General features: G+C 44.2%; 1 protein-coding gene across 1 annotated transcript in view; it reads left to right on the top strand.

Annotated features, from left to right (window-relative positions):
* Window positions 1-27,386, top strand: part of atp10d (ATPase phospholipid transporting 10D) — a 375,226-nt gene that overhangs the window by 320,024 nt on the left and 27,816 nt on the right. The window contains 4 exon segments of the mRNA XM_072496710.1: window positions 9,407-9,710; window positions 20,608-20,684; window positions 24,036-24,161; window positions 25,848-26,048. Coding sequence (XP_072352811.1) covers window positions 9,407-9,710; window positions 20,608-20,684; window positions 24,036-24,161; window positions 25,848-26,048 — 708 coding nt within the window.

Below are 27,386 nucleotides of genomic sequence, written 5' to 3' on the forward strand. Positions count from 1 at the left end.
TGCGGTCAACAAGGATCCAACGCCAGCCCCAGAGATTGGGCTTATAAATATTTCCTTTGTACATATTGTTCTGTATCTGCACGCTAGACACCTTACATGTACATATGCCTTCACTCGCCATTTGCTGTAAATAGTTATATCTGTAAAATATGTTGTATCTGCTTCAAGCAACCGACAATTGTTTTTTTTAAAAAAAAAAGGGGGGATGTCATAATATGCATATCATGAGGTAAAAACAGGCAGTGACAGACACCTAGGTTAGCCAATCAACATACAGGAAAGAACACAACCAATCACCAGACAGAACACCCAGAGGGGGGCTTCCACCTATAAAGCACACGAGATATCAGCACTCCGCCTCTTTCCACTGGTGACAACTGTAGTGACAGTCAGGGTGTATATATCAGTCAGCACCTTCTACACGTGGATCAGAGCTAGCCTGGTCTAGTAAGTTAGAGTTAGTACACTTAGAGTAGTAGAGTGTCAACCCACAGCCAGCTGTGTGCAATGTTACAGAAGTTCAATAAATCGTATTGAACCAACGGCTATGTTTGGTGTACGCTTTACCATTCATCTGCATCCTGATGTAGTCCGTGTTACCCCAGGGTGAATAACACAACAACAAATCAGGGAGAAAGTGACATCAGAGCTGGATGAGGCTTAGGTCAGAAAATCTACTCAAAGTGGTGTGGAGGAGAGAAAAGCAAATCAGTGGAGGCCAATTGGACTGTCAGCGTGGCAGGTTTATTTAAGAAAAACCTATTAGAGTGTGACGTAGGAATTTACATTAGGAAGAAAAGGTTGACATAGATAGGAGGCATAAATGTAATAGCAGAAAGTCATGGACAGGTAGTATATGCTTTTTATATGTAGTCTGGTAGGCATCCCACATGAAAAGTGACAACCAAGTGAAGTGTAGAGGTTTGGCCAGCAAAAATCAATCATCTCAAGGTTAAAATTATGAATTGAGATATCATCGACTGCGTTTTGTGGTATAGCACACTTTCCACACTTCTGCCACTCTTTACATGAAGAAGTGTCTCCTACTTAATCTCCTGAATGAGGGTTTAAACTAGTATGGCAGGGGGGTGGGTACGGGAGCAATAGGTCAGAAGGTGAGAGCATTGAGGGAGAACTAGGGAATAGGGACAGTGTGGCTCTGAGGCAGAGCAGACGGGGAAAAGTTGCTGAACACAGCGGGTCTGGTGGCCTGAAGTGCATATGTTTTAATGCAAGGAGCATTACGGGTAAGGCAGATGAACTTAGAGCTTGGATTACTACTTGGAACTATGATGTTATTGCCATTACAGAGACCTGGTTGAGGGAAGGGCAGGATTGGCAGCTAAACGTTCCAGGATTTAGATGTTTCAGGCGGGATAGAGGGGGATGTAAAAGGGGAGGCGGAGTTGCGCTACTTGTTCGGGAGAATATCACAGCTATACTGCGAGAGGACACCTCAGAGGGCAGTGAGGCTATATGGGTAGAGATCAGGAATAAGAAGGGTGCAGTCACAATGTTGGGGGTATACTACAGGCCTCCCAACAGCCAGCGGGAGATCGAGGAGCAGATAGGTAGACAGATTTTGGAAAAGAGTAAAAACAACAGGGTTGTGGTGATGGGAGACTTCAACTTCCCCAATATTGACTGGGACTCACTTAGTGCCAGGGGCTTAGACGGGGCGGAGTTTGTAAGGAGCATCCAGGAGGGCTTCTTAAAGCAATATGTAAACAGTCCAACTAGGGAAGGGGCGGTACTGGACCTGGTATTGGGGAATGAGCCCGGCCAGGTGGTAGATGTTTCAGTAGGGGAACATTTCGGTAACAGTGACCACAATTCAGTAAGTTTTAAAGTACTGGTGGACAAGGATAAGAGTGGTCCGAGGATGAATGTGCTAAATTGGGGGAAGGCTAATTATAACAATATTAGGTGGGAACTGAAGAACATAGATTGGGGGCGGATGTTTGAGGGCAAATCAACATCTGACATGTGGGAGGCTTTCAAGTGTCAGTTGAAAGGAATACAGGACAGGCATGTTCCTGTGAGGAAGAAAGATAAATACGGCAATTTTCGGGAACCTTGGATGACGAGTGATATTGTAGGCCTCGTCAAAAAGAAAAAGGAGGCATTTGTCAGGGCTAAAAGGCTGGGAACAGACGAAGCCTGTGTGGCATATAAGGAAAGTAGGAAGGAACTTAAGCAAGGAGTCAGGAGGGCTAGAAGGGGTCATGAAAAGTCATTGGCAAATAGGGTTAAGGAAAATCCCAAGGCTTTTTACACGTACATAAAAAGCAAGAGGGTAGCCAGGGAAAGGGTTGGCCCACTGAAGGATAGGCAAGGGAATCTATGTGTGGAGCCAGAGGAAATGGGCGAGGTACTAAATGAATACTTTGCATCAGTATTCACCAAAGAGAAGGAATTGGTAGATGTTGAGTCTGGAGAAGGGGGTGTAGATAGCCTGGGTCACATTGTCATCCAAAAAGACGAGGTGTTGGGTGTCTTAAAAAATATTAAGGTAGATAAGTCCCCAGGGCCTGATGGGATCTACCCCAGAATACTGAAGGAGGCTGGAGAGGAAATTGCTGAGGCCTTGACAGAAATCTTTGGATCCTCGCTGTCTTCAGGGGATGTCCCGGAGGACTGGAGAATAGCCAATGTTGTTCCTCTGTTTAAGAAGGGTAGCAAGGATAATCCCGGGAACTACAGGCCGGTGAGCCTTACTTCAGTGGTAGGGAAATTACTGGAGAGAATTCTTCGAGACAGGATCTACTCCCATTTGGAAGCAAATGGACGTATTAGTGAGAGGCAGCACGGTTTTGTGAAGGGGAGGTCGTGTCTCACTAACTTGATAGAGTTTTTCGAGGAGGTCACTAAGATGATTGATGCAGGTAGGGCAGTAGATGTGGTCTATATGGACTTCAGTAAGGCCTTTGACAAGGTCCCTCATGGTAGACTAGTACAAAAGGTGAAGTCACACGGGATCAGGGGTGAACTGGCAAGGTGGATACAGAACTGGCTAGGCCATAGAAGGCAGAGGGTAGCAATGGAGGGATGCTTTTCTAATTGGAGGGCTGTGACCAGTGGTGTTCCACAGGGATCAGTGCTGGGACCTTTGCTCTTTGTAGTATATATAAATGATTTGGAGGAAAATGTAACTGGTCTGATTAGTAAGTTTGCAGACGACACAAAGGTTGGTGGAATTGCGGATAGCGATGAGGACTGTCTGAGGATACAGCAGGATTTAGATTGTCTGGAGACTTGGGCGGAGAGATGGCAGATGGAGTTTAATCCGGACAAATGTGAGGTAATGCATTTTGGAAGGTCTAATGCAGGTAGGGAATATACAGTGAATGGTAGAACCCTCAAGAGTATTGAAAGTCAAAGAGATCTAGGAGTACAGGTCCACAGGTCATTGAAAGGGGCAACACAGGTGGAGAAGGTAGTCAAGAAGGCATACGGCATGCTTGCCTTCATTGGCCGGGGCATTGAGTATAAGAATTGGCAAGTCATGTTGCAGCTGTATAGAACCTTAGTTAGGCCACACTTGGAGTATAGTGTTCAATTCTGGTCGCCACACTACCAGAAGGATGTGGAGGCTTTAGAGAGGGTGCAGAAGAGATTTACCAGAATGTTGCCTGGTATGGAGGGCATAAGCTATGAGGAGCGATTGAATAACTCGGTTTGTTCTCACTGGAACGAAGGAGGTTGAGGGGCGACCTGATAGAGGTATACAAAATTATGAGGGGCATAGACAGAGTGGATAGTCAGAGGCTTTTCCCCAGGGTAGAGGGGTCAATTACTAGGGGGCATAGGTTTAAGGTGAGAGGGGCAAGGTTTAGAGTAGATGTACGAGGCAAGTTTTTTACGCAGAGGGTAGTGGGTGCCTGGAACTCACTACCGGAGGAGGTAGTGGAAGCAGGGACGATAGGGACATTTAAGGGGCATCTTGACAAATATATGAATAGGATGGGAATAGAAGGATACGGACCCAGGAAGTGTAGAAGATTGTAGTTTAGTCGGGCAGTATGGTCGGCACGGGCTTGGAGGGCCGAAGGGCCTGTTCCTGTGCTGTACATTTCTTTGTTCTTTGTTCTTTGAATGGCTTAGCTCTGATTATGCCCCAATCTTAGACACTCCACCAGTAGGAAACGTTCTCTCTAGATACCCCATCAAAAGCCTCAATCATATTGCCCCTTAACCTGAATTCAGGAATAGAAATCAAGTTCATATAATCTTTCCTCAAAATCTAACCCTTGGAGTTATCTCTGTAATCTCCTGCAGTCCCACAACCCTCCTGATATCTGCACTCCTCTACTCTTTTCTCTTGAATATCCCAATTTTAATTGCTCCACCATTGGCAGCCATGCTTCCAGCTTCCGAGGGCCCTAAGCTCTGGAATTCCCTCAGTATACTTCTCTCCTTTCACTCTCTTTTCATAGAGCCATTGAATTCCTACAGTGCAAAAGGAGGCCAGTTGGCCCATCAAGTCTGCTTTGACCCTCTGAAAGGGCACCCTACCTGGGCCCACTTATCGCGCTACCCTCATAACCCCACCTAACCTGCTCATCTTTGGACACTAAGGGGATATTTAACATGGCCTATCCACCGAACTTGTACATCTTTGGATTATGGGAGAAACTGGAACACCCAAAGGAAACTCACGCAGACACTGGGAGAAAGTGCAAACTCCACACAGTCACCAAAGGACAGAATTTAACCCAGGTCCTTGGTGCGCTGGAGCAGCTGTGCTAACCGCTGTCCACCATGCCACCCTAGTTCTAAGACACCCGGAAAACCACCTTATTTGACCATATTTTTGCCAACTGCCTTAATATTGCCAAATGCGGTGCAGTGCCAGATTTTCTTCTGATGCTCTGGAGAAATACATCTCTGGTATTTTAGGTTAAAGGCATTGTATAAATATAAGTCATCAAAGTAGTAGTAGGAGCTGCCACAGTCACTCTGGCTGATGGTAGGTGAGGGTGGAGGAGAGAGGAAGAATAAGGAAGGAGGAACAGGAGGCCGCAGAGAAGGGAACAAAGATATAGAAATTATCTCAATGGGCAGCCTAGACCTTCAGCTGAACAGAGACTGATGTTTCCATCCACTAATATGGGTGGTGATATGCATGTTGGTGTGTGTTGGTGCCGAGCCAACAGTGGTATATCGAGGCATATCCTCTGAGGAGAATTGGTATCTTTATGCTGGGAAATATCTGTAGGGAGCAACTTGGTCGAGGTGCGACATCTAGTGAATGACAAAGGTGAGAAGGAGCAGTGACGAAAGTTGTCAGTTTTGTGGGCTACATGGTGGCGCAGTGGTTAGCACTGCTGCCTCACGGCTCCGAGGACCCGGGTTCGATCCCGGCCCCGGCTCATTGTCTGTGTGGAGTTTGCATTTTCCCCCCATGTCTGCATGGGTCTCACCCCCCACAACCCAAAGATGTAGTTTCTTTTTATTTTATTTTATTTTCATGTACTTAATGATCTATTTGAGCTGCTCACAGAAAAATACTTCTCACTGTACCTCGGTACACGTGACAATAAACAAATCCAAATCCATTGTGCAGGTAGATGGATTGGCCACGCTAAATTGCTCTTTTTTTTTTGTAAAAAGAAGAAAGTTGTCGGTTTCTATTTGGAGTAAAAACATGTACCGGCATAACTGGTAAGACGAGCAGTATAATTGATTTTCCCATATAGGTGCAATTCCTAGAAAGCTTGATGCCCTGTGTTGAAAGCCTTGTGTATGATATATTTTTTACAATCTGTGGTAAAACCCCTGCTACAGAACTGTATAATGAATGTTACTTTCATTGAAGTTATGTAATAGTATCAGCATAATTCCTCAGCACAGGTAAGCTATAAACAATTTTTTAATGGGAACATTCTTTTGGATGTGGATAGGAAAAGAGAGAAATGAAAATGGGTGGCCAGTGATTTCTGTGCGTTCAAACAAAGGTTAGGATCAAGTGGTTCTTTCACTCTAAATCTCCAGGCCCAAAGCAAAATATTTCTAAGAACTGAATGAACAGTTGATCTCATTTGCAATATGTTGACGGATTCAGGTTTTGTTTTCAAGTTTTCCAATTTTGAATCATTTAATTGCGCATTCACTTTTTTCAAGCCATTATCTTATACCTTTCATCACTATTTATTTTTATGGGGTGGTGAGTAGTTGGTAAGTTTGATGGGCTATGTACCTCCCCATGCCTGCTATTACTGACTAAAAGCAGCAACTGAATGGAATGCTTGTTTTTCCTCAACATGGATCTTTGCAGTGCATTTAAGCGGTATAGCTGTGGGTTAAACTTAGTGATGACATATGATTTGAGTGACAGTAGCCCTAGGATTTGAATTTGCAATCTTCTGTAAATAGGCAACTCTTTGAACTGATGAGCCATTGCAGCAGTTATAATTTCAATGCTCGCTATGCTCAGTCATTCAAGAACTTTGTTAAAATAATTAAAAGATCAATTTGGATTAAAGGAACAGTTTTATGGTCATGTTGATGAGGATGATGTTCCAATTTTATTTGAAATTATGCGATTTAAAATTTGTTTCTGTGTTATGTATATATGGTCAACAAAGTGAAAGCCAGCCCCCCCCCCTCCTTAAAGCCCCCCACCCTCCCTAAGTTAGGGAAAACAAACCGAATACAATTAAAAATGGACTTAAATTTTACTACACCGGATAGACCATAAATCACTCTTTTTGTTTTGATTTGTATTTGCCTTTACTTTGAGTAATGAATCAAAGTTGATTGAATGTAGCCAACAATCCAATATGTTTGGCTCCTATACATGAGGCATGTGGTGATCTGTTTTTCCAAAAGAGTTTAACCATTGTTTACAGTCAAAGATTAAATGTCATTCTGTCTTTGAAGCAAAATAGTAACTATGTACCCAAACCACACTGATTTTCCTGATTATTTGCTTTGAATTTTTTCTGATTTGGCACAATATAGCTAATAATAACCTTTATAATTTGGAGAAAGTTCTGAATTTGCATCCAGGAAAGTAAGGATGGAATTTTACTTCATGTGAAAAAGCATCAAGTTTTAACTGGTTTTAATGATGATATATGATACTTTTATAACCTGAACTTTTAATTTCAATTTCTGATCCTCGCTCTTGATGGCTCTCGTGGCACGGTAGCATAGTGGTTAGCACTGTTGCTTCACAGCGCTAGGGTCCCAGGTTCGATTCCCGGCTTGGGTCACTCTCTGTGCGGAGTCTGCACGTTCTCCCCGTGTCTTCATGAGTTTCCTCCGGGTGCTCCGGTTTCCTCCCACAAGTTCCGAAAGACGGGCTTGTTAGCTGAATTGGACATTCTGAATTCTCTCTGCGTACCCGAACAGGCGCCGGAGTGTAGTCACTAGGGGATTTTCACAGTAACTTTATTGCAGTGTTAATGCAAGTCTAATTGTGACACTAATAAAGATCACTATACCTCAGTCTGGCATATCACTGGTGTGGCTGAATTGTTTGAAAATGCCATGATAATTTTCAAGTGCAGAGTAGGGCAACCTCTGGTGGTAAGGACTGAGATGTACTGTGATGCTGCCTTCTAACAGCCCTCTCTTGGGCTGCTTTGAATCTTTGCTTAATATTTATAATGTATATATATGTTCTGCCCTTCAACCAACTCCTGTTTTCTACTTGAGCACTTGTCAGATTATTCCATTTATTTTCTTGTGTCTTATTTTTATGCTTTTTCCTCTCCCTCCCTTTTATTCTGTTCCTTTATAAATGTAGTTACCTTCAATATCTTACAGTCCTGATAAAGAGCCCAGATTTGAAATATTAATTTATCTTTTATCTCCATTGATGCTACTTGACATGCTGATTACCACCAGCATTTTCAGTTTGTTTTCCACCTATTGCAATTCCTTTCTGTCTGTTGTTGACGTTCTCCTGTTTCCATGTGTTTAATGGTCTTGTGAAGAAAAGTGGAGTTAACTATCATTGTAATTTTGTAAAAGTTAAATAAAATGTATATGATGTATAATAATTAGAATGCTGCTAGCTTTAAAATTGAATACAAGATATGTTGATTCTCACTTACAGACATTGCTTTGATAGTTAGTTCTACAATTAGTTCACCATCATGTAAAATATTTAAAGGGAATGTGCATCTTCTTGAATTTTCACTAAATGTGATTGGTGGTGTATATCATAGATTATCATAGAATTTACAGTGCAGAAGGAGGCCATTCGGCCCATCGAGTCTGCACCAGCTCTTGGAAAGAGCACCCTACCCAAGGTCAACACCGCCACCCTATCCCCGTAACTCAGTAACCCCACCCAACACTAAGGGCAATTTTGGGCACTAAGGGCAATTTATCATGGCCAATCCACCTAACCCGCACATCTTTGGATTGTGGGAGGAAACCGGAGCACCTGGAGGAAACCCACGCACATACGGCGAGGATGTGCAGACTCCGCACAGTGACCCAAGCCAGAATTGAACCTGGGACCCTGGAGCTGTGAAGCAATTGTGCTATCCACAAGGCTACCGTGCTGCCCATAGCTATACTTATCATTGTCACTTGGTCATGTCTAGTGATGATTTCCAACAAATTATTAATGAATAGAAGAGATTGACAACAACATTAATATATTTATGATGACACATAGTATGATAGATTGTTGTACAGAAATGCACTTGCGTTGGGCAGCATGGTGGCGCAGTGGTTAACTCTGCTGCCTATGGCGCTGAGGACCTAGGTTCGATAAGGGCCCCGGTTCACTGTCTGTGTGGAGTTGGCACATTCTCCCCGTGTCTGCGCGGGTTTCACCCCCACGACCCAAAGATGTGTAGGTTAGATGGATTGGCCATGCTAAATTGCCCCTTAATTGGAAAATAAAATTATTGGGTACTCTAAATTTATTTTAAAAAAGAAATGTCCTTGAATTGCACAGTGTATCTTTTTTTATTGTTAAGTGGATGCGAATATTGCTAGAACAATCATAACTTGTTGCCCAGTACATATGTTCCTATGTTTGTGCCAGCCCATATAGAGGTCTTGAGCAGGGTGGTCGTGGCAGAACCACATTGAGCATTGGTGAGCTAGAGGCTAGTCATTCCGATACCCAGAGTTGGTGCAAGGGACCATTTGATAAGTATATTAATCACCAATTTTATTTGTTCTCCTGGACTTTAGCCAACACCCAAAACCTGTGTCTCACCCCACACAACCAATTTTGGTGCTTGGTTATTATCAATTGATAGTCAAAGGACTCCAGATGACCTTGGAACCTATCCTATATCAAAGTCCTTTCCCTTGCATCTCATCCCGTCCCAAAACAGAATACCTTGATTTTGTATAGCATTCCTGTCAAATGTCCTAATGAGGTTTTTTGTTCCAAAATTTCCAGGACTTTGCTCATCTGTTCTTCTCATTACAGGAAGCATGTGAAGACTTGATTAATAAGATTATGGCAGAAATCACAGAGCAGACCACTGCTGAAAGGAGCACTTGCGTTGTCAGCGTTCATCCTATCTCCTTAACTAGTGTGGCCAAGCCTCCTATTGGTTTGGTGATTGATGGAAAAACCTTAGAATTTGTGCTACATGAAAGTCTGCAAGATAGATTTCTGGAACTTACTAAGAAATGCCGTGCAGTTATATGCTGCAGATCGACACCATTGCAGAAGAGCAAAATCGTCCATTTAGTGCGTGATAAGCTGAAAGTCATGACTCTAGCAATAGGTAAATAAGTAACATGGAGTTCCCCTGAATAATCTTTATTAAGTAACTTTGTTATAATGGCAGGTCTTAAAAATATATATAAATGGCAACATATTTGCATGATTTGACCTGTGCGATGTTAAATGTAAAATTTACATATTTTAATATCTCTGATAAATCATAGGACCAAGCACTTCCCCATTGGGAGTAAGGAAAGAATAACACTTTACTCCTCTTGCTGTCTCCCTCTACATAACAAAACTTAAAATCCATTCTGAATAGTATATTACTGACGTGCTTTTAACATTGATATAGTTACATGCAGTTGTACTTACAGCATCGGAGTAGGCTATTCAGACCAAATGCTCCATGCTGGTGGTTAGCTAGTAGTTATTTTTCACAAGAGTTTCCTTCCACCCTCCATCTAACTCCATCCACATATTCTTCTATTCTTTTTTTCCTTGTGTATTTAGGCTTCCCTTAAAAGCCATGCCAGTTACCTCAACAACTGGAGTAGATTTCACGGGCAGGTGGGATTCTCCCAACGGGAGTTTAAGTGCCGACGCTAGAGTAAAAACCGGAGTGTTTTACTCTGGCGTCGGCACCCTTTCCCAGACCCCTATTCCCCTGGCAGGGACGTGGCGCGATTTGCGGAGGCGGGGCCTCGGCACGGCGTCGGAGACCCGGCGCCGCGTAAAAGACGCAGCGCCTTGGGTCCCACGCATGTGCAGTTGGGCAGGCGCCAACTAGCGCATGCGCAGTGGCCATACTCCCCCAGGCCGCCCCGCACAACAATGGCGCATGGCTATAACATTGCCGGCGGAGGAAAGGAGGCCTGCCGACAGAGAGGCCGGCCCGTCGATCGGTGGGCCCCAATCGCGGGCCAGACCCCTTCGGAGGCCCCCCCCCCCCGGTGATGGAGCCCCCCCCCCCCGCCTACAGGCCACCCCCCGAGCTTTCCCGCAGAGTTCCTGCCGGCAGCGACCAGGGGTGAACGGCAGTGGCGGGACTCTGTCGTGTCGGAGCAGCCGCTCGGCCTATTAGGGCTGGAAAATCGCGGCCCCGCCGATTCTAGCGGCCCGCGGCAAGCGCCGCGCCGGCGCAAATGGCGCCGATTCTCCGCACCTCGGAGAATCGCGCGCCAGCGTCGGGGCGTCGTGGCATGATTGCTCTGATTCTCCGGCCCGGCGTGGGGCTCGGAGAATCGCCCCCCACATCTGCACATAGGTACTTCATGTGTGACTAAGATATAGCATTCTGCTACCTTCTTTATTTGAAGAATCTATGGAGTTAATTTTCAAGCATTTCAGCTGTGGAATGGGGCAGCAGCATCCCAAAATATTGCACAATGACCTATTACCCTGAGTCACTTCATCTCTGGACACAGCCCCACCATTCTGATGCTAATGACACTGGCCCCTCAAAGTGTCCTGGACCTCCCAGCAGGACACTTTGTTGGCCAGCTGGCTGAAATCCGCTCATTGGGAAATATGTGAATTTTTATTTTAATAAAATCAAGAGTACGATTTAAAGGGAGCCTCACCCAATAGTTACAAATGTTGACCGTCCTGGAAGACTTCTACTTATTTAGGCTTTTTACCTCTAGATATATTTGTTCTTAAAGGGCTACTGGGTGGAATCCTGCTCATAATTTACTTTGTTACGCAGACATTAAGGAGATGCTAAATGAGAAGCTTCAGATTTTATTGGCTTGGCTTGGAATCCTTCGTATTCACTGCAATTAAACTGATTGGACGCTATCTTTTATTTGTAGTCTCCCGCTCCCATTGTTAGGTAATCATTTAAATAAAACTGGTGCCCAGTAAATAAATCTTTGTTTCCCTTGTGCATAAGTGTGAATGATTTCATAACAGATCAAAAGAAATGGGAAGAAAATTTAGCATTGTCTCCAGAATGAGACTTTTAATGAAATGTCCATTTTAAGATATTCTCCATTAAACCTCCAAGCATTTTTTAAGACGGAAGGGTCCACAGGTAGTTTGCTCCCTGGTCACTACCAATCTTGTGCGGCACGGTAGCACAGTGGTTAGCACTGTTGCTTCACAGCGCCAGGGTCCTAGGTTCGATTCCTGGCTTAGGTCACGGTCTGTGCAGAATCTGCACGTTCTCTGTGTCTGCGTGAGTTTCCTCCGGGTGCTCCGATTTCCTCCCACAAGTCCCGAAAGACGTGCTGTTAGGTAATTTGGGCATTCTGAATTCTCCCTCTGTACCCGAACAGGCGCCGGAATGTGGCGACTAGGGGCTTTTCACAGTAACTTCTTTGCAGTGCTAATGAGCCTACTTGTGACAATAAAGTTTATATTTATTATTGCTTCAGGTCAATGACTTTTCATCAGAATGATGAAAGGTAATTGACCTGCAACATTAGCTGTTTCTCTCTCCACAGATGCTGCTAAATATCTCCAGCATTTTCGGTTTTTATTTAATATTTCCAGCATCTGCAGTATTTTGCTTTGTACTAACAATATTGGTGTGCTAACATCTGCGGGGAGGTGTGCAAGAGCAATTTATTACACACTTCTATTTCTTAGCCAGACAGCAACTGGCAACTTTTTCACCACCTTATAGTCAGCCTTATGGTAATAGGACAAAACTCTTAAATGTCACAGCTTGTTCCATGAGATATCTGTTGTCTATTCTGGGAAATAAGTTCCATGCTGAAAAGGCTGTGCAGTTGCTTAAGATCCTTTTTTGAATAAATATTTTTACATAAACTTCTACTTGGAGCTCTCCTGAGACACTATCCTCAAAGTTTCCCTGCGTAATTCAACAGACAAGGAGCAATCTAGTGGAGGAGGGCCAATTTGGATGGGATGAGCATTGATCTGTCCCAGGGAAATTGGAATGTAAGATTATCAGGCAAAACTGCAATGGAACAGTGGGCTCTCTTTAAAGAGAAAATTTAGGTATAGCCCAATTTAGGTAGATGGTGCAAGCATGACCAGGCTAAATATAGGAGGCTGAATTCTCTGCTGTCGGGATGCTCCGTTTCGGCAGCACCCCGAGGGTTTCCCCAGCGTCGTGGAGATGCCCCACAATGGGAAACCCCATTGACCAGCCGGCAAAATGGAGCATCCCGCTGGCGTGCTGAACCAGAAATCTGGCGCGGCGGGACAGAGAAACCCGCCCAGGAAGTTCAGAAGGCAAGTGTAAATGAAAAGTGAAGAGAGAGTAAGAGAAAAGAATGGCAGCTAACATAAAATCATTCAAAAGTTTCTATCGGCATATAAATAGTAAAGGAGCACGAAGAGTAGGTGTGGGGAAAATTAGGGACTGAAAAGTGGATCGATGCGTGGAGGCTGAAGGCATGGCTGGGCTACTAAATGAACATTTTGCATCTGTCTTTACTACGCAAGACAAAACTGCCATAGCCATTGTGAGAGAGGAGGTAGTTAAGACACTGGTTGGGCTAAATATTGATAACAGGGTAGTATAAGAAAGGCTGGATTTACTTAAAGTTGATAAGTCACCAGGATCAGATGGGATGCATCTAAGGATGCTGAGGGAAGCAAGGGTGAAAGTTACGGGTATATTGGCCAAAATCCTCCAATCCTCCTTAGAGAAGTAGTGTTGCCAGAGTACTGGAAAATTACAAATGTTACACCCTCATTCAAAAAAACCCAGGAATTGCAGGCCTGCAACTGTGGGATAATGTTTGGAAACAATAATCCAAGACAGAATTAACAGAACCTTGAATGTCTATGGATTAATTTTAAAAAGCCAGTACAGATTTGGTACTGCGGATTCTGGAATCTGAAACAAAAGCAGAAAATGCTAGACAATCTCAGCAGGTCTGACAGCATCTGTGGAGAGAGAACGAAGCTAACGTTTCGAAGACTGTTTAACAAAACTATTTTTGTCAAAGCTTGATAAATGCAAATTGTGTTTACTAACTTCTTTAATTTTTTTGATGAGATAACAGAGGGTGTTGACATTGTATTTGATGTGGTCTATAAACTTCCAAAAAGTATTTGATAAAGTGCTATATAATGGGCTTGCCATTCATCCCTCCCTCCCCTGGAATTGTTGAGAGATGAAGGAACAGAAAGAAGATGGACCAGCTTCTTTTGCAATGATCAATAATAATAGCATTTTGGTAGGATGAACACGGAGAGGCAAAAAAACGGGTTCCCAAGCTGCCGGTCACAGCCCCTATGTTTTTTGTTGCAAGCACCAAAGCAGTAATTGCAACTTGAGTAGAGACTCTGACAGGAGGCCTCATCAGAATTTTCAAAATGGTTGTAGACGAAACCATCAGTCCCTGCTTAACACCAATTTCCCTGCTCTGCTACCCCTCCTTGCCCTCTCTTTCCCCACCGCCCACCCTGCTCAACAATTCCCGTTCACTCTCACTCTGGGGTGCACTAATTCCCAAACTTTAAATGGTGTCACAGTGAGGAAATGATTTGGGAAACACTGCAGTAAAGGATGTAATTCTGAAGAGAGTGCAAGAACAGAGTCACCCATCCACAAATCAGTGAACCTAGCAGTGCAGATTGAGGATGAGGTTAAAAAAGCATATGACATTGTGGGTTTTGAAACTAGAGGAATAAAGTATAAATGGAAGTTATGGTGGACCTTTATAAACATTGTTTGACTTCAACTGGAATATTCTGTCCAATTCTGGGTACTGCACTTGAGGAAAGATATCAAAGCAATAGCAAGGGTGCAGAAACAAAATGGAATTATGATTCCAAGATGAGTGACTCCAGTTACATGGATAGATTGGAGAAACAAAAGCTATTCTTGTTAGAGAAAAGAAGATTGAGAAGAGATTTGATAAAGGTGCTCAAAATGATGTGATCCAGTTGGAGTTGTTTGGGAGAAACTGTTCCCATTTCTGGGAGGTTTTATAATGGGAGGACACAGATTTCAGGTAATTGATAAAAGAACTATGGGGAAACATTTCTTACTCAAGTGTGTGGTTGGGATCTAGAATGCATTACTTGGGAGCGATGTTGAGGCAGATTCAATCGTGGTTTTCAAAAGGGAATTGGATAACCAACTGAAGAGAAAGTAATTGTAGGTCTATGGGGAAAGGGGTGGTTGTGGTGGGGGGAGGGGGGCTGGGATCTGTTGTGCATGGAACTAGTTGAGTTCTTGCTGAGAGCTGACACAAATATGTTGGGCTGAATGACAACCTCCTGTACTTTAACTATTCTATCTATGATTCCATCTGTTGTCCAGTGGATCTCTGAAATGGCTGAAAGAAGAAGGAAAAGAAAATAGATGGGCCAGCTTCCTTTCTAATGACCAGTAATTATATTTTGATCAACAGAATGGTTGTTAATTCATTTGTATGAAACAGTAGAATATCTGGAGGTCTTCTATTGGTTACCATTGTCGTGTCCTTTGAAGGCTTTAGATTTGCTTTGTGTATAACGATTTTCACTATTTGGTCTACTTATCTGAGGAAGGATGTTCTTGCTATATAGGGAATGCAGCAAAGGTTTCTTGACTAATTTCATAGAATCCCTACAGTGCAGATGGAGGCCATTTGACCCATTGAGTCTGCACCAACCCTCCGAATGAGCATTCCACCTAGGCCCACTACCCCGCCCTATCCCCTTAAACCTGCACATTGATCATGTCCAATCCATCTAACCTGTACATCTTTGGACATAAGCAGATTTATGGACTTCCAGTTGCGGCCATGTCCGAATAGATCGCGCACACGGCAGCTCCCGCCGAGATCGAACATTTGGGCCCTTTAACGGAGTTGTAGCGGCACTTCGGCGGTGATTCCCGGCATGGCAAGAGACGCTGGCGAGGTTCCCCTCACTGCTGCATGGAGGGGACCAGGAGTGGGGTCGTCAAGAGAGCGATTGCGGGGAAGCGAGCGGAACGGGTCCGTGAAGCCAAAATGGCGGCCAGCGCGGACCAAGCAGCATGGGCCCAGTGGTCGAGAGAGCAGCAGGAGTTCCTAAGGAGCTGCTTCGCAGAGCTGAAGACGGAGATGCTGGCCCCTATGAAGGCCTCTATGGAAAGGATGGCGGAGATTCAGAAGGTGCAGGAGAAGGCGATCAAAGAGGTGGAGAGAAAGGTATTTGACAACGAGGATGAGATCCTGGGCCTGGCGGTCAGGGTGGAGGTGCATGAGGTCCTGCACAAGAGATGGCAGGAGAGACTGGCTGATCTCGAATTTGGGTCTAGGAGACAAAACCTGCAAATTCTGGGCCTCCCTGAACGTGCGGAGGGGGCGGACGCGAGCGCATTTGTGACTACAATGCTGGTGACGCTGATGGGCGCAGATGCCTTCCTGCGGCCCTTCGAACTGAACAGGGCGCACAGAGTGCTCGCAAGGAAACCTAGGGCGAACGAACCACCGAGGGCGATGGTGCTATGGTTCCACCGCTTCACAGACAGGGAGTATGTCTTGCGTGCAAAGAAGGAGCGGAGCAGTAAGTGGGAGAACTGCGAGATTTGTATATACCAGGACCTGGGAGCTGAATTGGCTAAGAGGCGTGCGGGATTCAACTGGGCTAAGGCGGTCCTCCACAATAAAGGAGTGAAGTTCGGGCTGCTGCATCCGGCGAGGCTTTGGGTAACGTACCAGGACAGGCACCACTACTTCGAGGCGTGGACATTTATTAAGCATGAAAAGCTGGACTCGAACTAAAGGACAGCTGCACGTGGGTGAAACGCCCTGGTGGGGTTGTGTAACCGGGTGTTGGCCTAATGTAAGATTGGTAGTAGAATTTAAGTTGTTCGCTTTTCTTTTTTCAGGGGGCGGGGTGACGCCCGGGATGTGTTTCTTGTTTCACGGGAAGAATTTGGATGGCTCTTGCTCTCTTACCCTGTGGGGGAGGGGATGCTAGGGGCCCGAAGGAGGAAACAACAGTAAGATTGGGGATAGAGGCGGGAGCGGCCGGGGTCAGCCTGGGTCAGCTGACTTACGGAAGTGTAATGGGGGGGAAATCAGTGCTCAGCTGGTGCTTGGCATGGGGGATTGGGGGGTTGGGTGGGGGGGGGGAATGGGGCACTGCTTTGCTGACTGAAGGGGAGCCAACTTTTGGGTACAGATGGGGAGTCGGGTTGGGGGGCCTCCAGCAGGAGGGCTGGAGCGAGCGTGGGGCGCGGGCACGTGGCTGGCCAAAAAAGGGAGATGGCTAGTCGGCAGGGAGGTGGTTGGGGGGGGTGGTGGTCAACCCCCCGTCCAGGCTGATCACGTAGAATGTGAGGGGTCTGAACGGGCCGGTCAAGAGGGCAAACGTGTTCTCGCACTTAAAGGGATTAAAGGTGGACATGGCCATGCTACAGGAGACTCATTTAAAACTCGCTGACCAAACGGGTTGAGGAAGGGATGGGTGGACCAGGTGTTCCATTTGAGGCTAGACTCGAAGACCAGAGGGGTGGCAATTCTGCTTAGCAAACGGGTGGCATTCGAGGCAGGGAGTTTTGTGGCGGACAAGGGGAGCAGGTACATTATGGTGAGTGGCAAGCTGCAGGGGGCCCAGGTGGTGTTAGTGAACGTCTATGCCCCAAACTGGGACGACGTGGAATTCATGAGGCGCATGCTGGGTAAAATCCCAGACTTGGAGTCAAGTAATTTGATCATGGTGGGGGGGGGGGGTATTTCAACACAGTCCTGGATCCGGCACTGGACCGGTCTAAGTCCAGGTCGGGAAAGAGACCGGCGGCGGCCAAGGCCCTGAGGGAGCTCATAGATCAGATGGGGGGCGTGGACCCATGGAGATTTGCGCGGCCAAGGACGAAGGAGTTCTCTTTTTTTTTCTCCCACGTTCACAAAGTGTACTCTCGGATTGACATTTTTGTATTGAGCAGGACGTTAATCCCAAGGGCGGAGGGGGTTGAGTATTCGGCCATTGCGGTCTCAGACGATGCCCCGCACTGGGTGGACTTGCGGCCAGGGGCGGAGGGAGGGCAGCGCCCTCTCTGGAGACTGGATGTGGGACTGCTAGCGGATGAAGAGGTGTGCAGGCGGATAAGGAGGAGCATCCAAAACTATGTGACAACAAACGATACAGGGGAGGTAACAGCAACAATGGTCTAGGAGGCTATGAAGGCAGTTATTAGAGGGGAGTTAATTTCTAATGGGTCCCATAGAGGGAGAGGGCAGAGAGGGAGAGACTGGGGGGAGAGAGACTCAGAGTAGTCAGGAAGTACGCAGAGACCCCCCGAGGAGGGGCTGCTAAAGCAGCACCGGAGACTGCAGGCAGAGTTTGATCTGCTGACCACTGGGAAGGCGGAGGCACAGCTGAGGAAGGTGAAAGTGGCAGTCTATTAGTATGGGGAGAAAGCAAGTAGGATGCTGGCGCACCAACTTCGCAGGAGAGAGGCGGCGAGGGAGATTGGGGGAGTTAGGGATAAGGCAGGTAACACGGTCTTGGGCCCAGAGAAGATCAACAAAGTCTTCAAGGAGTTTTATTGTAAACTGTACGAGTCAGAGCCCCCGGTGGGAGGGAAAGGGATGAAGCAATTGAGGTTCCCAAGGGTGAACGAGGATCTGGTGGAGGGACTGGGGGCCCCAATTGAGTTGGAGGAGATAGTTAAGGGCCTAGAAAGTATGCAGCCGGGCAAGGCCCCGAGACCGGATGGCTTCCCTGTAGAATTCTACAAAGAATTCTCGGAGCTGCTGAGCCCACTCCTGCTAAGGACCTTTAACAAGGCGAAGGAGAGGGGCGGGGGGGGGGGGGGGGGGGGGGGTGGCGCTTCCGAACTTCTGTAGCTACTACTGGGCAGCTAATGTAGCCATGATTAGGAAATGGGTAATGGAGGAGGGGTCGGCGTGGGGGCGGCTAGAGGCGGCGTCATGCAAAGGCACCAGCCATGGCGCACTAGTAACATCACCGCTGCCGTTCTCGCCGGTACGATACACCACAAGCCCGGTGGTGACGGCGGCACTGAGGGTCTGGGGTCAGTGGAGAAGGCACAGGAAGGAGAAGGGGGCCTCAGTTTGGACCCCGATATGGAACAATCATAGATTTGTTCCGGGCAAGATAGACGGGCGGTTTCAAAGCTGGCACAGGTCAGGCATGAGAAGGATGGGAGACCTGCTCATAGATGGGACTTTCCCGAGCTTGAAGGCGCTGGAGGAGAAATTCAGCCTGCCCCCTGGAAATGCCTTCAGATACCTCCAAGTCCGCGACTTTCTCAAAAAACAGGTGGGGACATTTCCGTTGCTACCCCCTCATAGGATACAGGACAGGGTGGTGTCTGGCATCTGGGTAGGAGAGGGGAAGGTGTCGGACATTTACCAAGAACTGCAGGAGGCGGAGGAAGCCCCAGTGGAGGAACTGAAGGGCAAGTGGTAGGAGGAACTTGGTGAGGAGCTAGATGAGGGCCTGTGGGCTGATGCTCTAGGCAGGGTAAACTCCTCCTCATCATGTGCCAGGCTCAGCTCAATTCAGCTTAAGATGGTACATCGAGCACACATGACGGCGAGAATGAGCAAGTTCTTTGGGGTGGAAGACAGCTGTGCGAGATGTTCAGGGAGTCCAGCGAACCATGTCCATATGTTCTGGGCATGCCCGGCGCTTAAAGAATTCTGGCAGGGCTTTGCAAGGACTATGTCCAGGATTTTGGACACGCGGGTGAAGCCGAGTCCAGAAATGGCGATCTTTGGGGTGTCAGAGGATCCGGGAGTGCAGGAAGCGAAAGAGGCCAAGGTTTGGCCTTTGCCTCCCTGGTAGCCCGGAGATGGATCTTGTTAATGTGGAAGACTCAACCCCTGAGTGTGGAGACCTGGGTTAGTGACATGGCTGGGTTTCTCAGCCTGGAGCGAATAAAGTTTGCCTTGAGAGGGTCCTTGCTGGGGTTCTCTCGGCGGTGGCAACTGTTCCTTGACTTTTTAGGAGAGCGTTAAAATGTCAGCAGCAGCAGCAATCTGGGGGGGGGGGCTTAGGTGGGGAACTGGTCATTTAATGTATATTCTCTTTTTGTATAATGATAACAGCCACCTAGTTTTGTTCAATATTTTCCTTTTATTTTTCTGTTATTGGTTATGTAAAAATTCTGTTTTTGAAAAAGCTTTAATAAAAACAAAGGGGATTTATGGGATGGTGGGACTGACCTATGAGGAGAGATTGAGTCAGTTAGGATTATGTTCATTGAAGTTTAGAAGAATGACAGTGAAACTCATAGAAACTTATAAAAATCCAGCATGATTAGACAGGGTAGATGCAGGAAGGATGTTCCCAATAGCAGGGGAGTCCAGAACCAGAAGTTACAGTCTAAGAACATGGGGTAAACCATTTAGGACTAAGATGAGGAGAAATCTCTTCACCAGAGAGTGGTGAGCCTGTGGAATGCGCTACCACAGAAAACAGTTGAAGCCAAAACATTGTATGTTTTCAAGAAGGAGTTAGATATAGCTCCTGGGAATAAATGGATTAAAGGATAATGGGGAAAGTGGGAGCAGGTTACTGACCTGGATGATCAGCCACGGTCATACTGAATGGCAGAGCAGGCTCGAAGGACCTACTCTTATTTTCTATCCTGAATTTGCGCTTAACTATATTTGTACCCACTACATTTTCTCTGCTTTTCTCTTCAGAGCAAAGACTCGTACTGGAGTCTCCTCCAAGAGCACTGGCAATCCTCTGATATACCTCACCTTGACTAATTTTTCTTTCTCTTCGGCCCAGTGCCCCACTATTGAAAATGGATCAAACTTCTAACTGACTTGCTTTATGCCACACCATGCAATATATTGTTGTATACTTTAATCTTCTGAACTAGTACTTTTTTTAAGAAAGATATGTTCAAGCATGTGATAACACACCTTTGTTTCCAATTGTAACATGTCATGACACATGCTGGCTCTTTCGTCCCTCTCCAAATTAAATAGATCTGTTTATGGAATAGTGCTTCTTAAACTTATTGAATTTGTTTTCATTCTTGTTTTAATTTAAACCTGTCTTGATTTTCAATGTAGGTGATGGTGCCAATGATGTTAGCATGATTCAGGTTGCTGATGTTGGAATAGGAATTTCTGGTCAAGAAGGAATGCAGGTAAAGCTGCAACAATATGTGTCTATATACAGCTGAAAGTAACGATTCAACATGTATACCATGGATTCTTCACAATTTTAGCGTGGTGTTTATTTTAATGATACAGTGTATGTATGTATATATATATATATATATATATATACATACTTTAATAATGTAACTATGGCCCATTGCAAAGACTACAAGTGTTCCACTTAGTTGCTTTGAAAACTTTGTTAATTTTTACTAACAATTATTTAACCACTCCATTTCCCTGCCAGGATAATTGATAGGAATTCATATCATATTGCCTGTAAACTTTTAAAATTAATTAAATAAGTAAATACAACATCTTTTTTCTCAAATATTTGTTTATATTTTGCCACAAATACATGCATGATTTTGAATTATGTTACCAATATTTGGATTATAATTGATTGATTGATATTTATTGTGACATGTACCGAAGTACAGTGAAAAGTATTTTTCTGCGGCCAAGGGAATTTACACAGGATGTACATAGTAGACAAAAAATGAATAATCGACAGAGTACATTGACAAATGGTACATCGACAAATAGTGATTAGTTACAATGCAGAACCAGGGCCAAACAAGAGCAGCATAGGGCGTCGTGAATAGCGTTCTTACAAGAACAGATCAGTCCAAGGGCGAGTCATTGAGGAGCCTGGTAGTTGTGGGGAAGAAGCTGTTCCGATGTCTGGATGTGCGGGTCTTCAGACTTCTGTATCTTCTGCCTGATGGAAGGGTCTAGAAGAGGGCAAAGCCTGGGTGTGAGGGGTCTCTGACAATGCTGTCTGCCTTCTTGAGACAGCGGGAGGTGTAGACGGAATCAATGGGGTTTCACACAATTTGTAAAGGACAGCAAAGGGCGACACGGGAGCACAGTGGTTAACACTATTGCACAGTGCTAGGGTCCTAGTTTCGATTCCCGGTTTGGGTCACTGTCTGTGCAGTGTCTGCACGTTCTCCCTGTGTCTGCGTGGGTTTCCTCTGGGTGATCCGGTTTCCTCCCACAAGTCCCGAAAAATGTGCTGTTAGGTAATTTGGGCATTCTGAACAGGCTGTTTGGGAGAATGTGACGACTAGGGTTTTTTCGCAGTAACATCACTGCAGTATTAATGTAAGCCTACTTGTGAGAATAAAGATTATTATTAATCAGTTTTTTGCCAGATGGAGGTCAACAACCCAAATACTGCAGAAAGGACTGTCATGTGAGAGTACCTTTAAGAAATGGGTGTTTATAAATGGGTGCGTATATAAATATCAGTAGTGAGAGTACCTTTAAGAAATGGGTGTTTATTACTGCAGTGATGTCAGAGAGTGGGTGGAGCTGGGCTGTCTGTCAGCTTTTTACTTTTGTTTTAAGCTGTTTGCTGCAGGGTGTGTTTTAGTTTCGTTTTCAGTGTTGGAGCTGGAGCCAGATAGAGCAGGTGTACTGTTGATCTCTCTGCCATGAAAAGACTATCTCTTGATCATTTGGTGAATTCAGAATTATAAATGTTCTCAGTAGTGAATGTAAACCTAATGTGCTTCTGTTAAAAGGTGTTTCTTTTGTCTGGATGTTGTTTGGGAAGTTATAAAGGATTACTTAGTGTTATATTCTTTGGGGGTTGTATTTGAATTGATGGTTGCTAAGATGTTCACTATATATTTTAAAAAGGTTAATTTGAATTCATAGAATAAATATTGTTTTGTTTTAAAAATACTTTTCCATTTCTGCTGTACTACACCTGTAGAGTGGGCCGTGTGCTCCCCATACCACAATCTGTTGTGGGTCAGGTGACCTCCATGATACACTTTGGGGTTCGCTAAATTTTGTCCCTCTTGCGATAAGCCATTATAGGCCATAGTCAAGCAAACATATAAGCAATATATGTTACACACTGTTATGACCTCAGTGGAGACCAGCGACTTGTTTTCTTTTGGATTCAAAAAGAAAGATATTTAGTTAAAGAATGAAACCAAAACGTTCATGGTTTAAATCAAAATATTTTACTGTACAAAAATCAAGGAACATTAATACTACTAACTGCATTGTACCTCAAATAATCTGTTACACTAAAGGTATTAAAAGCACACTTAACTCAGTTACTTATAATCTACACCAACCTTCAGTTCACTTCCTTTCTACACCCATTTGATGTAGACCACTAATAAGCTCAAGTCAGATATTTATCAAAATTTGGATGATTAATGACTTGGCCTGAACACCATTTCAACAATTCATATAAGGGTTGAGATTTCTTAGGCGATCCACTTGCTGCTGTCAAGGTTGTCCCTCCAAATCTCTTCCATCCACCCGTTCAAAACACTCTCTCTCTTTCTCTCTCTCACCTTGCCTGCCTCCCTCCCTCCCTTTCTTTCTCCCTGCCTCCCTTTCTTTTTCTCTCCCTTCCTCCCTCCCTTTCTTTCTCCCACCCTCCCTTTCGTCCTCTCTCCCTCCCTTCCTTTCTCCCTCCCTCCCTCACTTCCTTTCTCTCTCCCTCCCTCCCTTCCTTCCTCTTTCCCTTCCTTCCTCTTTCCCTTCCTTCCTCTTTCCCTTCCTTCCTCTTTCCCTTCCTTCCTCTCTCCCTTACTTCCTCTCTCCCTTACTTCCTCTCGCCCTTCCTTCCTCCCTCTCTCCCTCCCTTCCTCTCTCTCCCTTCCTCTCTCCCTCTCTTCCCCTCTCTCTCCCTTTTGTCCTTCCTTTCTCCCTTTCTTCCTTCCTTTCTCCCTTTCTTCCTGCCCTGTAAAAGCTGCATTTACAAGTTAATAATCAACCTTTTGTCTACCATCCATGGTCATCAGGTCCTGGAATAGGACTCAAATCTGTAGCTCCTGGCTCAGAAGTTGGGTTTTATTACTGTGTCTCAAGACCTTCTATCCTCACTCTAATTGTCTTTAGCTCTGGATTTTTCACCTAAATCTCTCTCTGTCCCCAAGTTGGTCTATGTCGCAGGTTCAACATTTTTCACAACACACAAAAATCAACTGAATTCCATTGTTTTATTCTTCCATGGGACATGGGTGTCGCTGACGAGGCCAGTATTTGTTGCCCATCTCTACTTGCCTTTTGAACTGAATGGCACGCCAGGCAATTTCAGAGGGCACTTGAGAGTCAACCACATTGATGTAGGTCTGGAATAATCGGCTAAGGATGGCAGATTTCCTTCCCTAAAGGACATTAGTGAGTCAGATAGGTTTTCGATAATATCATGGTCACTTATTATTACCAAGTTTCATGGTCACTATTCCTGAAACTAGCTTTATATTCCAGTTTTATTAACTTTATTTAAATTCCACCAGTTGCAATGGTGGGTTCATGTTTATTGACTGAACATACAAACATTTTTGTCATTAATTGTTTTACAGGCCGTAATGTCCAGTGACTTTGCAATTTCTCGATTTAAGCATTTAAAGAAATTGCTGCTTGTCCATGGTCACTGGTGCTACACCCGACTTGCCAATATGATACTTTACTTCTTCTACAAGAATGTGGTAAGTGTTATTGGCTGAGTTGCCAAAATACTGGTTGATTTAATGATTTTGTCTACTATATGGAAAACAGACCTAGACTGCAGTCTTCAATTTGACATTGTACTATGTTTACTCCATAACTGGGAAGCTAGTAATATACAGGACAAACGTGGAATAGTTATTCATATCTGTCACCATACACTAAACAATCGCAAGATTGGCCTTATGATCTGTTAATTGTTCAGCTTTTTCTTTGTGGCGTAGCTTAGGACACATTTAATCTATTAAAATATTTTCATAATAAAACACTTTATGTACTGAAATATGTTTAAAATATGCAAGCTAATCATTTCCCCACTTTTGGCATTCATATGCTCCTTTCATTTTGATTTGCTTTCCATTGCGTGTTAATTTTGCAGTACCCCTGACTGTGGATAGGAGGGTAATCTCATTTTAGATGCTAACATTGTAGCCATTGTACCTCAGTGGATGTTGGTCAGATTTGATGACCATTTATGATTATTCCCAATGATGCAGACATCACCTCTCTGTTCATGGCTTCCTGAGCTGGTTTTGGTGAGATGGGGAAAATTTCATGTGAATAGCGGTGCAACAAATTGATCCACTTGGCTCACCGTTGCTAGTTTCTTGTGTGTTGAAGTTTTGTTTCAAACCAGTTCGCAACTTACTTTTTCAATTTCAAATGTCCTGCTTTGTAACAATACAATTTGCTTTTCCCTACAAGTAATATAGATGTTTCCATAGCTTGATTTCATGCTTTAAAAATGAGCACCCTCAGCAACTCCTTCAGTCACACACATCAACTTTCTTTGTGCATTCTTTAAAAATGATTGATTTGTCTTGTGTTTTACATGTTATTTTTTAACCTTTTTCCTTAAAAAGGTATCAATTGCAGTTGTGTTTTTGATTGAGTTCAGCAGTCTTCTCTTGGTTAACAGGTGGTTTTAATAAATCCGTGGTTTCCACTTACTGAAAAATATAATACAGTTGACAATTGGAATTCATGGGCTGATTTTACACTCCCCCCATGGTGGGTTTGAAGGCAGCGTGCGCTCCTTATCCCCTGCGCAACTTTGTCAGTGATGGAGGTGGCATTGGGCAGCCTGCCCAACAGTGGCCAATTGAGGCCCACGTGAAGTCACAAGCCCCACTGGTTTCCCTGCGTAGGCTGGTGGCGGTCAGGGCGTTCTTTGTTAATGCGTCCCATGGGGCAATCAGATGGCCTCCCTCCCAAAGTGTTAATATCCTTCCACCCCACCCCTATCCCTCACCACCACAAAAGGTTCCCCATACCCACAAATTTCTAAGTTTTCAGGGGTAGCCATTCTTTTGAGTGGGCTCTTGCCCATCCCTTTAGCCAGGGCAGGATATGAGGACCACAGCACCCCATAAAATCTAGCCCCCTGTTAATTTCAAAAACTGTAGTTCCATGTGAAAATACAGTTGGATGAAATAAGTTGTAATCTTTCAAATATAGGCCATTTAGTTTGAAATAAAAACAAAACAATGGAAAAACTCAGCAGGCCTGGCAGCATTGATGGAGAGAGAAACATTGTTAACATTTTGAGTCCCTATGACTTCAGAAAAACTGCTGAGGCTTCCGATGCTTTTTTATTTCCGGTTTCTAGCTACCTTCGTATTTTCTTTTATGCCATTTATTTTGATATGTATGTACTTGTGTTCTAGGCTTATGTGAATCTCCTGTTCTGGTACCAATTGTTCTGTGGATTGTCTGGTACATCAATGATTGATTATTGGATTCTCATCCTCTTCAACCTCATCTTCACATCGGCTCCACCAATTATCTATGGCATCCTGGATAAAGATGTTTCTGCAGAGACTCTCCTCCAACTACCAGGACTTTACAGTAGTGGGCAAGAATCTAAGGTATTAATATTTAATAATATATAAACGTTTAAGTTTGATTAAGTAATCTTGAATAGTGATTAACTTTCGTTGTCCTCAATGAATTTATTCATGTGGGGCTCAACTTACTGAAAACACTTAACCATTTAAAATTAATTCCTATCCACATAGAAACAGAGGGAATTCTGAAGCATCCTTTTTTTATTATTTCATGGGATGTGAGGGTAATTGGCAAGTCTCATTATACGGGATTGCCCTTCTCAAGAACAATTAGAGATGAGCACCAAAGTGGTGATTATATTCCATTTGAAATGCTACGCACAGTTCTGGTCACGTAAATCAGTGGAGAAAAACTGGGAAAAATATTCATACAGTGAATATAGAAAATATAGTGTTAAATCAGTCAAGAAGAAGCTGAAAGACTCAACTCTTACCTAGTAGAGTTTTAAAGGGTATTTTTAAAGTGTATTAAATAAAGAGTATTAAACAGAAGTCCACAAAATAAACAGAATCATAATAATTGTAGCATTCAAGTTTAAAGCTGTAATGCTGACACTGTACAGTGTTCAGGTCAGGCTGAATTTTGATTATACCAAAGCTCCAGGGAAACGTCTGGAAGCAGTGGAAGGCCTATTAGTCTGATCCTGCTTGTCAACAGAATTATGAGAAAAGGTTTGAAACACGCTTAAGAATTCAAAGGAGACAAACAACATTTTATTTTATATGCACTTCTGGTTGGTATATTGTAAATGTTTAAAAATGATTGCAGTGGCAATCACTCTCAGGATATTTAAATACATTTCTAAAGTGTAAATTTTTAAAGTGCCTGGGGAGTCCAGTAGGGGATGTCCTAAGTACTTTGTAAGTCTGATTTAACACAGTGGAAATCATTTTGTAGTGCCACAGAAGTAGCAGCAACCTCCCTTAGCTGAATCCACAACTGCAACAGTTATGATTATTAGAATTGGGAACCATGGTGTGGGAAATAAATAAATATTTAAAAAGAAAAGTTTTATGGGAAAGTGAAAAAAGACTGACTTTTTCAAGGTGCTGGTGCAAATAAACTGGGCAAAATGGCTTTCTGTGCTGTAACATTTTGTGATTCTCTAGGTATTGGCACATTTAAACCCCACATGATTTTTCTAAATAAATTTGAATGAACTTAATTAAAATTGACTCTGCTTGAAAATTCTTTCAGGGCTATGCTTTCGGTGACTGTGTTTCTATTACTATTTCTGTTGAAATGGGCTGAGTCCCTCACCATGAAGAATTGTCCTGTCATCAATGAGTGAGTTGCAGCTTTAAGACTGAGGCCGAATACAAATTGAAAATTGGCCATTTCTTCACTAAACACAGTAA

The sequence above is a fragment of the Scyliorhinus torazame genome, chromosome 3 (genome assembly GCF_047496885.1).
Source record: "Scyliorhinus torazame isolate Kashiwa2021f chromosome 3, sScyTor2.1, whole genome shotgun sequence".
NCBI classification, from domain to species: Eukaryota; Metazoa; Chordata; class Chondrichthyes; order Carcharhiniformes; family Scyliorhinidae; genus Scyliorhinus; species Scyliorhinus torazame.